Source organism: Silene latifolia, unplaced genomic scaffold (genome assembly GCF_048544455.1).
Source record: "Silene latifolia isolate original U9 population unplaced genomic scaffold, ASM4854445v1 scaffold_122, whole genome shotgun sequence".
NCBI classification, from domain to species: Eukaryota; Viridiplantae; Streptophyta; class Magnoliopsida; order Caryophyllales; family Caryophyllaceae; genus Silene; species Silene latifolia.
In genome coordinates this window covers 191,491-206,904 of record NW_027413128.1, presented here as the reverse complement: position 1 = coordinate 206,904, position 15,414 = coordinate 191,491, and the positions used below count along the sequence as shown (strand labels likewise).

General features: G+C 35.9%; 1 protein-coding gene across 1 annotated transcript; it reads left to right on the top strand.

Annotated features, from left to right (window-relative positions):
• Positions 1–9,445: 9,445 nt before the first annotated feature.
• LOC141637599 (uncharacterized) lies at positions 9,446–12,304 on the top strand. Its single transcript, XM_074447088.1, has 6 exons — positions 9,446–9,554; positions 9,673–10,180; positions 10,403–10,502; positions 10,584–11,428; positions 11,675–11,744; positions 11,882–12,304. Exons 1-6 carry the CDS (start codon positions 9,446–9,448, stop codon positions 12,302–12,304), a joined length of 2,055 nt encoding a protein of 684 aa, XP_074303189.1.
• Positions 12,305–15,414: the final 3,110 nt, after the last annotated feature.

The following is a 15,414-nucleotide window of genomic DNA, read 5'->3' as shown; positions in this document are numbered from 1 at the left end:
GAATACTAGAATCAGGCCGTAATATGTTTTATTTTAGGAGCCAATCCCCCTTGGGAGATTGTTGAGGGATTCATAAGACGGATATGGACACAGTTTAATATTGACAAGATTTCGTTTATGCCAAATGGGATCTTCTTGGTTCGGTTCAAATCCATGGAAATGAAAGAAAAGGTGCTAAGTTCTGGATATTACTTATTTGATAACAAACCTATGATTGTAAAATCATGGGCAAACGACTTGGAAATGAAGAAGGATGAGGTTAAATCAGTACCGGCATGGATTAAGATTCACAAATTGCCATTGAAATTCTGGGGAAAAGGGTTGCCTAAGATTACAAGCATTGTTGGCAAATTCATTAAGTGTGATGTGGCAACTGAGGAAAGAACTAGATTAGGGTATGCTAGGGTAATGGTTGAGCAATTGGTGGATCAACAGTTGCCTCCCAAAGTGTCCTTTAAGGATGAAAATGGTGGGGTGATTCAGGTAGACATTGAATATGAGTGGGACCCGTTAAATGTAAGAAATGCCAAGGTATGGGACATGAAATGGAGCAGTGCAGAAAAGGAGAACAGAAGAAAGTAAGCCAAAAGCCAGTAAAACAGGTCTGGAAACCAATTTCTAAGAAGGCTAAGACTTCTGATGCTCTTGAGCCACAGAGACAAGTCAGGCAGACACGAGAAGATAGGACCTCCTCCACAGGTTTATGAAAGATCATAGATCCATATTAGACTCTCAAATAAAAATTAAATTATCTCATAATTTATCATTTAGGTGATCTATGTAACATGCATGCTAATATGAAAGCATAAAAATGAAAGAATAAGGAAAAACAATTTCCTTACATTGATTTTGTGGTAAAAAAGGCACAAACTAGTTCACCTTACTAGCTTGTTCTTGAGCTTATACCAAATGGATGATCCTCCTTACTAATCTTCGAAGAGAAGATCTCCTTCTTGTTGCACCCAAGAACTTACCCAAAATAATAACAAGTATTGAACTAGAACTTGTTAATATTATACCCTTGATATTATTTATAATATTACTAACAAGTCTTAGTAATAAAATTTATTTACTAACAATCTTAGTAAAGATGGATAATTATTTTTTAGAGAGATGAATGATAATAGTTCACATGCAAAACATACAATGAGTTGTAGTGTAGAAATGAACAACAATTGGAGTGTTGATGGGAGAAAGTGGCGGGTGGAATAAATGGAGTGAGGGAGTGCACTTGTTTTTATTTTGTCCAATCTTATATCACATGCAAGTGATCATAAGATGACTTATGGAAGAAACAACAAGTAAAGTAAAATGATTATGTCTATAATCATCCACTACACTCCATTTACACGGTCCAATGTCCCATTCACGGGTCCATTTTGGTTCTTATATTTGTCGCACAAATACGTGTAAATTTTATTTAAACATCGTATCATGTTTAAATGTCTCCAATTAATTTCGTCTAAATCACTCCGTAAATATACGTGTACCACTACACATATTATTTACGTACTAATATTAATCACATTAATCAATTAGTACAATTTTAGTGAATTAACAATTAATTAACTAAAACCCGTCTCCCAAAATTTATTATTCAATTATCACATAATTAAATAATAACTGTCGTTCCTCGAATTCGCAACTCGAATTCTCCCTTAAAATAATTGACTAACCTTTTAGTTTACAAATCAAGGGACTAAATAAATTGTATCTCATACAATTAATTAGTTGTCTATTGGGGTTCGTTCCTATAGGTGTGACCGAAAGGGGTCAGTTGATCACCGCCGTCTCACGACAATAACGTCAAACTCTAGTCAGCCAACCGTTATCGATTTACGTTAATCAACTGACGAGGATCAAATAATTAAATATCTGATGATATTTCATTAATGAGATTTATTATGTAAACGCACTATTGTGGAGGACACTAACTCCAACAATCTCCCACTTGTCCGACACAAGGTGTGCGCTACCAATTCTCTTGTCCGTTTTAATCTCCCACTCAATGCAAGGTGTCTTTCAGGTCGCACTTGCACACGAACATATCGCGAGTGGTTTTCTCGATCGGGAGTGTGACTACCTGACCGGAAAAATCTCTCACAGATTACTTCTGAGCGTGGCCACGCATTTATAGTCATTAACTCCTCGAGTGGCCTTGAGATATAGTTACCCAACGTGGGTGGACAATTCCTGTATGCCCTATCTATCCTATTGCACAATACAGCTCACCATGACCTAGTAAATGACCTTTTGGCCTCCTTTCACGGCACGACCTAGGACAAAAACCAAAGTCACTCGAAAACTGCACTTGCTCAGATAATAGTCTCCAGTCAAACGAATCGACTCATTAGAACATCTTAGAGATCCCTACCACGACCAGGCGTCTATAATAGAACTTAGGGACTCTCTAAATGGTCACTGTCCGGAAAAGTGTCACACACTCTGCCTATGTAATCGACTAGTCATCACGTATGACCTTATGGTGTTGAACAACCATCAATCGACTTACAATCTAGTCACTCCGAGACGTCACCTCATTAAGTGACTAGGGACAAAATACAATGTTCATCTTATTCACTTGAATATTGTTCAACATTGTCTCCACAACTTATTCAGATAAATAAGGTATTCATGTTTTCAGTCAAACTGAATAATTGAGTTCTTAAGAGACTCAAACAATGAATGCGATCATCACTTATGTAAATATCAATACTCTATCCAATATTTACATAACGATCTTCAGCAATTAAGGTATACTGCTCAATCACAATGAGATGACATAACCATCATGTCTACCTTATGCCAACGACTTTGGTTAGAGGATTAGCAACAGTTGCATCACTCTAATTTCCATTGCTATTTTCCTTTGTTCTATGCAATCTTTTCATCACATAGAGCATATTTAAGTACATGTCTAAACAAGTTTTTAGACTCTGGTTCTAAAGCCAGTCAAACACTCCCACTGTTTTCACGGTCTCTTGGGATATGATATTCGGCTAACAGAACTACTCTAGTCCCATTAAATTCCGGTTATCTACTATCTCTCTTAAACATCGGATGTTGTAATGACTTAGCTTTCGTTCATGATTTGTACGTATAACACTTATACATACACATCCTTCATATGACATCTTTTATGTATGACTCCTCATACATGTTAGCTTTATACATGTATAACTCCTTATACACATATGTATAACTTCTTATACATATTATTCTTTATGCACATAGCACTCTTACATGCTAATCATTCCTTAACGAGGCCCATAACATCTTATAAGCATAGGAATGTTTCCGTGTAATCCTTTTACACAAAATTCATAAATTCCTCCAGTCAAGAGATAATCCTCAGTGCTTCTCAAGTACTCAAGGATGCTCTTGATAATCATCTAGTGACACTCACTAGAAAATGATTGGTAATGACTTCTCATATTCTCAACATGATAAGTCCCGACGAGAGAAACTTTTAGCATATTTAATAGATCTTGCAGCGGAAGCACAAGAGATCATTTTTATTGTTCAACAACTTGAACGAGTCAAGAATCTTATCACATAAGTCTCTTGACTATAATGATAATATCCATGGAGATCTATCTCCGGATATTTATGATGCTCCATGCTACTCTCAAATATTCACCCGAGAATATTTCAAGTCACTAATATGTCAAACACATATTTAGACTAAGAAACATCACCTTAGCTACATTTCTAGTCACTAATATGTCAAGCACATATTTAGACTAAGAAACTCACTTTAGCTCCCACTAAACTCCATGTATCATCATGGTACCTCGACACTCGAGTAATACCATTTTGATAGACTACATGATTGAACCCAAAGTTCCAACTCTTTGACGTATATAGATCATAAAAGGGATCTTTCAAGCATGCTAGGCTTCTTAGCATTGACAACATCAACAAAACTTCTCCCAAGGAGAAAGTTTATTCATTTGCCGAATCTCATCCTCATGAGAAGCTATATTGCTAAGAACATACGAATAGATAAAGGCATTTGGGTTGTCACAAAACTCTCTATAACAAGCCCAAATTTTAAACATTTTATGTAACCTTTACGACAAGATCAAGGTAACCAACCAAAGTATTCACCTTAAATCAAGTCTCAAAAATATCTCGTGTTTCCTTCCTTTTCGCATCGTGTGCAAGGAGATCAATTCGAATTGCATGGTGACACGCCATCACATAGAGTTCATACTATAGAAAAGCCTTTGATGAGGGTTTAAGATTCGTCACTTTTGAAAAGTTACGCAATATTATCGCAAAATTATCTCCTTATAACCACTGAGCCACAATAAAGAACGTCTTCCTGCATTATACTTAGTTTGTGGGTCTTGGACTTCCGTAAGTTCAAAATTTCTCCCACTCTGTCTTCCATAAAATTAAAATCTTTCTGGAAAGACAGTATTATGAGCCACAAACTATTTGTTCTCGTTTTGGAGGAGTAAAAACCAAGTGGTTCAATTTTGGATAACCCTCACAAATACACAAATTGGTTCTGAACATAAACATTTATGATCCCAAATGTATAAAAAGACAAGTTAGGGACTCTCCCTATCCATATCTCATATGGAGTCATTAAGGCTATTATAGTCGGGTTTTAAACTTTTAGTGAGAAAATAGCTTACAAAAATTGCGAAAAACCTCAAACTATATCTCATAAAGTTCGGTTTATCTTTTTGACTACACCATACTCTATTGTGTCCCAAGGAAAAGGTATTATGTGAACTGGTTCACAATCTTCTTAGTGATTATCAAGGTCATTACTTGATATTACCCATTTGATCTTCAAAGTCATTACTTTGAAATTTCCGACCAACATCTTGATCTTGAAGTGCTTTTGGTTTACTACTTCATTTTGAAAATATTCCACGTTTCAAAAATCACTTTTATGTCTTATTAAATAGATATGAGGTTTTCATATCTACTTAACATTACGGTAAAAGTAACGAAGTATATATATAACCAACTATTGTCCTTACACATCCGTATGTATATGGTCAATCACCTCACTATTGTGTTTCTTTTCTGCAAAAGAAAACATAATACATGCACACATACCATAAGACTCTCAATCAAATGGTTGTTCGATGTGCTTATCGTTTATTCATTTAAACGAATTTACTTGAGGTTTGATCAATTGGGTTCACCGAATTAGAGACATTAAAATCTACAAGATAGTATAATATTTAGTTTTCGTGAAGAATGTAAAATTCCTCTAACTGAGTGGTCTAAACCAACCACCAAGTTATCATAGGAGTAGGTACAACCTTTTGTTTTAAATCACATAAGTAATGCCTTCTATGTATAAACATAGATGATTACATTCTTTTATAACCAAATTTAGGTACATTTGTCCCCATCGAAATCATTGCTACTCTAGCACCATTTCGATACAAAATTGTCCTATGCTAGACGTCTTACGTTTTATCAATTCATGTAAACTTCTTTACAAGGAAATGACCCGTACTTGGTATCTCATACCAAGATAGTGGAACTAGCCTATCCATTGAGTAGATGTCTCTTTCAACTTTTGTTCTATCGCATACATCTAGGGTTGATTCTTCTTAACTCCCACTCACTTTCACATTCCTTTTTGCTTCAATCAAGCAAAAATGAATCTCATGAAGACCTCTCTTCATGTCATTCGTAATATTTTATACACTTAGTAAGAGTGAATTACTATAAAGTGAGTGAAACATGTGGCAAAATCTCAATTTCTTGCGAAATTGGACTACCTAACCGTTCAATTGTTATCATATGCCTAAACTCTTTAGCGCATAAACAATCGATTTGGCCTTTCTCGAAGTGAGCCATTTGACGGTATCATATTGGAGTATTATAAGTGTTTTTGAAAACTCTTTTCGCAAACTTTTGAATTACTCTTGAGTAATTAAAACTAATACGTCATCTTCATGACGGAGGTGTCACTTCCGAAATCAAGACTCTCTTGATAAAATGTGACTTCCTTTTAAACTCGTAATATGAGTTTGCAACATAAAAACCCTTTTTAATATGTATGGACGTTATGTTGTATAATAATCGCAAAAAACGTTGTAAGCTTATGTAGGTGAATTGGTAAATCATGTTACCAATCATTAATTCCTTCAAAGAAACCGCTTCCTATGAAAGAACGAAACGAGTATAATAATAAATAGAGGATGAAAGGAGGATGAAGTGCGCGGTGTCATAGTAAGTTCATTAATGAAAATGAACGAAAAATAGGAAAAATTAACATTCAATGTTTTAAAAATACTTGTGAAAAACATGTTCAACAAGTTTTAACATTTATATAATGATCTCCCACTAAATTATATAAATGATTCCAAGACCCAAATATTAAACAAAAATGAGCATCGCTTGGGCGAAACATCCCATAATTGTGTAAATTCGGTAAGTCACGTTGACTAATTCTACCTTTAGAACTCTTGGTCGACGAATTTCCTTAAATCCATCTACTAGCCCCGGAACACAGGACCGTCTTATATCCCGTTGAGTCCAACCAATTTTAGCGTGTGATAACCGTTTACCACCCTACTTACCCAAGGTAAAAAGAGAACACCCCGCTTGGGCGAGCGTGACTCTAATGAACAAGAGATTCATAGGTGTTACTAATTGGTAAGGCTAATCTCAATTTTAGTTATGTGAAAGATCTTGTCAATTTAGTCATAAATTCCTTATAAGTGAATTAATTCGGTGAATGTAAATGACGTGAATTGACAACCGCGAAAATAAAATGCATGTGAATGGCGATTTTGGCATGCGCGAAAATAAAACAAGCAAACAAGTAAGCATATGAAAGAAAAAAAAATCCTAGTATGGCCACCTAGTTAATAAAAACTAGTCTATTACATTTCGGAAACCAACTCCTTGGTCCGTTGCCTCTTCATTCCAAAAGTGGCTCCTTCTTGTGGGATTTGGAAAACCTTCCAAAAAAAAAACTCCGTCTCGATGTAATCCGTCTTTTGGAAACGCCGGTTAGAATAACTATTACAAATGAATTACATAGCTATTCCTATTATACATTAATTGATAAAATAAATAAAACTATTAATTAATTACAAACCGACGATACGAGATCGTATTTGATTACAAACAAATCGATATTCCCATTCATTTCGGGTAATAACGATTAAAATTAAACTAGGTCATACTAGGTACAACAAGATAAATACTTTAAATAAATGACAATCATTCATTCAACTTAAATAAATATGCTTAAAATGCTGTAAAATGATGCCAAAATCCCCCTATGTATCATTCGTTGGTATCCATCTCGGTTTTTTGTGGATTTAATCGATTTTTAACATTAAAAATCAATAATCAACTCTTAAATCTCATCTAAGTCCAAACTAATTGTCCAAACTGTTTTGAACCTCAAAATTAGTCCTCACTAATTTTATGATAAATAATTAGTATGATTTGGTAATATTTTGCTAATTTAATCGATAAAATCATAATATTTAAGTAAAAATCCAAAATAATTGAAAACATTACCCAAAAATTGAAACAAAAATATTAAGTATTCTGAAATACTCACAAGAACACCAAAATGTCAGAAAAATTGCCCAAAAACTCCGGATAAATTTTATGAAGAAAAAGATCGATATTTATCGGGTTTTAACCACAAAAACCAATAAACATCAAAACAAAGTGAAAACACACATGCAAAATCACTTTTAACAATTAAATAATATTTTTAAATATACATAAATTTATCATGGGCAGAATCAAATGTTTCGAAATTATGATTAATTAATTTGACTTTTATCAACTTTTATCTCATAAAATCATAAACATGCAAAAAATTCGCACCAACCTTCAACTTTTTGCATACAATCAGTAGAAAACATGCATGAAATACCATAAACAATCCATGCACCGAATCAACTTTTAACTATTTTTAGTCAATTTTTTAACTAAAATACGGCATTTTAACTCGGTTTTCTACCAAAAATCATTAAAAATAGCAAAATAACTTCAAAAATCACCAAACTTAACCACAAACCTTTTAAGATCAGTAGGTATGCATGCACCAAAAATTTCGTGCTAAAACCTCTTCTAACACAATTTTTGAGTTTTTACAAATTATCTCATAATTCATTAAAATGCTTAAAATCAACATGCAAATTACAAGCCTAAGCTCTGATACCACTTGAAAGATCATAGATCCATATTAGACTCTCTAATAAAAATTAAATTATCTCATAATTTATCATTTAGGTGATCTATGTAACATGCATGCTAATATGAAAGCATAAAAATAAAAGAATAAGGAAAAACAATTTCCTTACATTGATTTTGTGGTAAAAAGGGCACAAACTAGTTCACCTTACTAGCTTGTTCTTGAGCTTATACCAAATGGATGATCCTCCTTACTAATCTTCGAAGAGAAGATCTTCTTCTTGTTGCACCCAAGAACTTACCCAAAAATAATAACAAGTATTGAACTAGAACTTGTTAATATTATACCCTTGATATTATTTATCATATTACTAACAAGTCTTAGTAATAAAATTTATTTACTAACAATCTTAGTAAAGATGGATAATTATTTTTTAGAGAGATGAATGATAATAGTTCACATGCAAAACATACAATGAGTTGTAGTGTAGAAATGAACAACAATTGGAGTGTTGATGGGAGAAAGTGGCGGGTGGAATATATGGAGTGAGGGAGTGCACTTGTTTTTATTTTGTCCAATCTTATATCACATGCATGTGATCATAAGATGACTTATGGAAGAAACAACAAGTAAAGTGAAATGATTATGTCTATAATCATCCACTACACTCCATTTAAACGATCCAATGTCCCATTCACGGGTCCATTTTGGTTCTTATATTTGTCGCACAAATACGTGTAAATTTTATTTAAACATCGTATCATGTTTAAATGTTTCTAATTAATTTCGTCTAAATCACTCCGTAAATATACGTGTACCACTACACATATTATTTACGTATTAATATTAATCACATTAATCAATTAGTACAATTTTAGTGAATTAACAATTAATTAACTAAAACCCGTCTCCCAAAATCTTTTATTCAATTATCACATAATTAAATAATAACTGCCGTTCCTCGAGTTCGCAACTCGAATTCTCTCTTAAAATAATTGACTAACCTTTTAGTCTACAAATCAAGGGACTAAATAAATTGTATCTCATACAATTAATTAGTTGTCTATTGGGGTTCGTTCCTATAGGTGTGACAGAAAGGGGTCAGTTGATCACCGCCATCTCACGACAATAACGTCAAACTCTAGTCAGCCAACCGTTATCGATTTACGTTAATCAACTGACGAGGATCAAATAATTAAATATCTGATGATATTCCATTAATGAGATTTATTATGTAAACGCTCTATTGTGGAGGACACTAACTCCAACAGTTTCCATACTCCAACTAAGAGACTTGTAAAGATGAATACACAGGAAGTTATAAAAGATGGGTATATTACAGAAGCGTTTGGAGCACATTCATATAAGGAGGTAGTTATTTCTCCCCCCAAGAAGAGTGTTGTTGGAAATGGTAATGTTGTATCCCCTATAATCTCTAATGGATAGGATAGGCTTTTGGAATGTGAGAATGATGAATAGAGTAGGCAAGCAAAGAGCTATTAATTATTTTTTACAGAATAAAAATATAGGTTTATTTGGTTTACTAGAAACAAAAACAAAGAGCAAAGCTTTTAATAAGGCTGTTAGTAGTTTTAATAATTGGTGTTTCTCGACTAATAATGGTTATCACTCTGGTGGAAGAATTTGGGTTCTATGGAATCCAAAGCTCTTTGGAGTACAAGTCTTGGAGTATAATGCTCAGTATATACATCAGAAGGTTGATTCACTCGTGGATAGGAGAGTGTTCTGTATGACCATGGTATATGCTTTTAATGGGATTCATGACAGAGACCCTCTGTGGGATAATTTGAGAAGGATTGCTAATCTTGTTTGTGGCCCTTGGGCAGTAGCAGGTGACTTCAATTGTGTCCTATCTGCTACTGATAGAGTAGGTGGGAATACTCCTTCTCTTGAGATGGAACCTTTCAGAAGGTGTGTTGCAGATTGTGGAGTGTTAGATATTACTGCAATAGGGTCTATATTTACCTGGAATAACAAACAAAAACCTGAGGAAAGAATATACAGCAAAATTGACAGGTTTCTAGTGAACAGGGCCTGGTGTGACAGTTTTCCTGACTTATATGCACATTTCCTTCCAGTGGGGCTTTTTTATCATACTCCGTGCATTATAAAAAGTACTAAAAAAGTTCCGGGCAAGACGATTTTTAAGTACTACAATATGTGGGGTGGCTCCAAGGAATTTTTACCAATTGTGAGAGGAACTTAGGATACTAGTATTACTGGTACTCATATGTTCAGGTTGGTTAAAAATTTGAAGAATCTGAAGCCTGCATTAAGGAGTCTGAATAGGGAGGGCTTTAGTGACATAGAGATTTCAACTAATATATTGCAGAAACAGGTGGAGGGGTTGCAAGAGAAAATTGGTAAAGATCCTACAAATTTGCAGTTAATCTCTGCTGAACATGAAGGCTCTATGTAGTTACAGGAGTTAAGCAAAGCTAGAGAAAGTTTCCTATCTCAAAAAGCCAAGCACCAGTGGATAAAAGAGGGGGATGCTAATAGTGCATATTTGCATGGCATGCTGAAAAAGAGGAGAAATATGAATAAAGTAGTAATGGTAGAGGATATGAATGGCAGAATGTGTGATAGTCAAGCACATATTCATGATGCTTTTCTTGAATACTACCAAAATTTGCTAGGGTCAAGTCAGGATACAAAGAAGATTCATAAGAAAATCATTGATCAAGGACCTATATATAATGATGAGAACTGGGTTAGCCTGCTGAAACCAGTTACAGGAAAGGAGATCAAGGATGCGTTATTCAGCATTCCAGATATCAAATCTCCTGGAACAGATGGTTACACAAACAAGTTTTTTAAAGATGCTTGGGGTGAAATAGGAGGTGATGTTATCAATGTTGTACAGGACTTTTTTCATCAGAGACAGCTCCTAAAACAAATTAATGCTACTAATCTTACACTCATCCCTAAGTGTGATAGGCCAAAGATTGTGCTTCAATATCGACCAATTTCTTGTTGCAATGTAGCTTACCAGGTCATCTCAAAGCTACTGTGTGCTCGGCTTGCTGAAGTGTTGCCCCACATAGTTGGAAATAACCAGGGAGCTTTCATCCAACATAGAAGGATTCAGGAAAATATACTTATTTGCCAGCATTTGATTATACTGTATGAAAGACCTCATGCTTCACTTAGATGTATGTTCAAGATTGTTTTGCAAAAGGCATATGATACAGTGGAGTGGTCTTTTGTTGGACAGTTATTGGATGTGCTTAATTTTCCTTCTGATTTCAAAGTTATGCTCATGTAATGCATCACTACTGCCACATTTTCCTTGTCTGTAAATGGTGAAATGTTTGGGTATTTCATTGGCAAGAGAGGGCTAAGACAGGGGGATCCCCTATCTCCCCTAATTTTTACCTTGTGCATGGAATACCTCATACGTACCCTACAATATGTTGCCTCCAAGTTTGAGTTAAAGTACCATCCCTTGTGTAATAAACAAAGGTTAACAAGCTTAATGTTTGCTGATGATGTCCTCCTATTTAGTAGAGGGGATGCTACCTCTATGATGTTGCTGCTACAGTCCTTCTCCACCTTCTTCAAGGCATCTGGATTGAAGGTAAGTGCTTCTAAGTCTAATGCATATTTTAGGAATGTACCAGAGCAGATTAAGTATGACATTCTACAGGTGTCAATGCTTCTAAGTCTAATGCATACTTAGGAATACCAATACAAACCACAAGATTAAAAAAACAGGACTGTGAATGCCTAGTGGAAAAAATATGCAACCGTATTCATAGTTATGGAGCAAGGAAGTTCTCTTATGCAGGGAGACTAGTTATTGTGCGGAGTGTTCTCAATTCTTTACATTCCTACTGGGCATCAATGTTCATTATACCCAAGGGGATCATCAATAGAATTGAGGCAGTGTGCAGAAACCTTTTGTGGGATAATAGTGCAGATTATAGAAGAACTCCCCTTGTGGGATGGGATACTGTCGGTAGACCAAAAGAAAAAGTAGGATTAGGTCTTAAAGATCAGGAAATTTGGAACAAAGCCATGGTTGGAAGACTTGTCAATTGGGTAGCTGAAAACAGGGATTCAATATGGGTGAAACGGGTACATCAAAATTACCTGAAGGGCCAGGATTGGAAGGATTATAAACCTAGTGCAAACTAAAGTTGGGTATGGAGAAGAATTTGCAAGGTCAAGGAGGAAATGGCTACTGGATACATCAATGGCAAATGGGATGTTCAACCAGATGGCTATACACCAGCTGCCTGCTATGATTGGCTTATGGCTGTTATGACTGGCTTAAAGGTACCAGACCTCGGGTAAACTGTACAGAGCCATTTGGAATGGGCGGGTAATACCAAAACACCAATTCCTGGGTTGGCTTGTTTCTCATGAGGCATTAAGACCACAGCTAGACTAGTAAGATTCGGATTGGACATTGATGATAAATGCTATTTGTGTGGAATGTCTGATGAAACCCAAGACCACTTATTCTTTGATTGTGTTTACAGTAAGAGGGTCATTAGGTGGCTGAATCACCAGAATGGGTGGGACTTCCCTGTGAGTGGTGTATTGAGCTGGTGCGCCCAAAGGACAGGAACAGTGGTCCAGAGGGGGGTGCAGGCTGCCATGATGATGGGAGCGTTATATCAGGTATGGCATTAGAGAAATAAGAGCAAGAATGACAGACTACTGCAACGACCTGAGAGTGTGGCAAAGCAAATTGTGGAGGAGATGAAATCAAGAGTTCGAGGCCGGGATATACAACACATGAAAACTGCAGAGATAGACTGGCTAAAGAGGATGCAACTTGTAGAATGCTAGATTTATCTTATTTGGTTCTAATACACACCTCATTATTTTGATATATATAAAAAGCTCACATTTCACAAAAAAAAAATTAATAATAATAATAATAATAATAATAATTAATGGTAATTCCTATAATAATTAGAATAAGGCAATAGTTTCCTAAATGGCATCATATACTCTCTAAACCTAGACTATAAATACAAAGTAAATCTGAAAAGTAGTTCATAAAAGTAGAGGAAGGAGGTTTAGAAGGCGGAAGAACAATTATCGATAAAAGGTAAGATCGTCTTATAAATAATTCAACTCGTATTTTGTTTAATTAAATCTGTATAACATGACAATGACCATATAGCATGACCATGCCGTGACCTTAACTGTATCTCTGCCGTGGACCGTCTCTACCTCATCGGGCCTATTATTGACCGACGTTGACTAACCAAGGCTGGGAACAAGGGGTGGTGGTCATGGTGGTTGGGTATTTGTGCCGAATTGATTAAGCACGGGTTTCGAACCCTCTAATGGACGAGTCTTAACCTGGGCATGGTGGGGTTGTGATGTGGAAGAGTAGTCGACCATAGTGGAGGCATTGGGGTGGTGGTCGGTGGTGGCTGGTGACGGTGGTGGTGGTAAACAGGGGAAAGCAGGGGAGTTGTCGTGGCTGTTTTAAGACGGGCACTGCGGTTGCGTTTTTTACTGCTTCGGGGAAAGGGGACCACCCCTGGAATCACCGTGGGATAGTGGAGTCAACGGTGGTGGCCAGAGGTGGTAGTGGTTGTTGTGGTAGCCGTGGTGCTGGGTTCTATACACGGTGAAGGGTGGTGGTTTGGTTGTTGATGTTGGGTAGAGAAGAGAGTTAGGGCACGTGTTTTTGGGCTGCTGGTGGTGGTTTGACGGGTGGTCGGTGTGTGTTTGGCTACGTCAGGTTGCAGGCTAGTGGGGACGGAGTTGGGTGGACTTGGTGGTGGCTTGTGGTCTCGGGTTTGGTGGGTTTATGGGAGGTGTGGACACGGTTATAAAACTGAGTATATGGGGGGGGGGGGGGGGAGTGTTGTTGGGTGTTTTTGTGAAGGGTTTTCTTTTGGGTTATTTGGGTTTGTTATAATCGGGCTTTTAATATCGTAACCTTTTATAATAATAATAAATAATTAATTTGAATAATAAATAATAAAAGAATGTAATAATTAATAATAGATGGAAAATTATAATATTTATGTTAAGTGACGATTTGTGAAGAAATTATAATCGGGTTTGGTTGCTTTAATTATTTGGATCGCTTGAGCTGCTTATTTGGAATTGCTTGCCAGGTTGGGATAAATCATACTCAACTCTTGTTTGTTAATGTTCGGCATGATGGATGATTTATATTGAAGTGGAATTGATCATAAGTTGATAAGTGAATTGTTCATATGTTGATATTGTTGTATTTGTTGGAAGGGAGAATTATATTACATTGTGTTGATTGTTATTAATAATTATGATAAGATGGGTTTAAATTGCTATCGTGGATTGTGAATGTGGAAATTGTGATAAGCTGTGGTACATTCATATGTACATTGTTGAGGGAGTTTGTTCTCTGGGGTGGATGGTAATATGTAAGTTATGAGAGTGGGGTACTATTACATGATGGTGGTACGTTTTTAAGGGAGGGGTGCCAAAGTAATGTGAGCACATTGTTAAGGGAGGTGTGCTAAGTCATGTAAAAGAGCACGTTGTTAAGGGAGAGTGCAATGTGAATGGAATTGGATTGCCTATCGTATGTTGTTGTTGTTAATATTTATTCCTACTCAACCTCGTGGTTGACTATGTATTCGTGAACACATGTGATGAACCATAATGGGGAGCAGATTTGACAGGTACTACAGATTAGCTGATTTGGGAACTATGGGACGCGTGAGGACTTGGCCAGTCTACCTAGAAGTCTAGACCACATAGATTATTTGATCACTTTATTTATTTCCGCTGCGAGTTGTACTTTAATTAAGTTCTAGTTGGTTAATTTATAATAAGCATGTATTCGCTAAAGTTTTATTTAAAGTACTTTGGTGAGTTGGACTTTGTTATTCACTTCCTTGGGAAACCGAGATGGTAACGCTCTCATTTACTTGGGATGTATAGCTAAAGACTCCTGAATAAATGGGGGTGTTACAAAGTGGTATAAGAGAAAAACGATCCTCAGGGCTAACCAATGAATTTAATAATGAATTTAGGTTATGTCTAATAAATTGAACCCGGGTAGAAACTGTTAGGAGCCCTTTTGGCTTTGGATGAGAAGGTACCCTTACTCCAAACCCCGACCCTTTCAGTTTTGAACCGGTTACCTTAAGAGATATTGATGAGTGGGGTAATTTAAAATGAATGTTGTTTATTTTTCTTAGGTGTCATTGTTGCCTTTGATGTGTAATGTTTTCGTTGATGACCGAAGTTACGTGGACGTAACCTTCATTTTAAGGAGAGTGGAATGG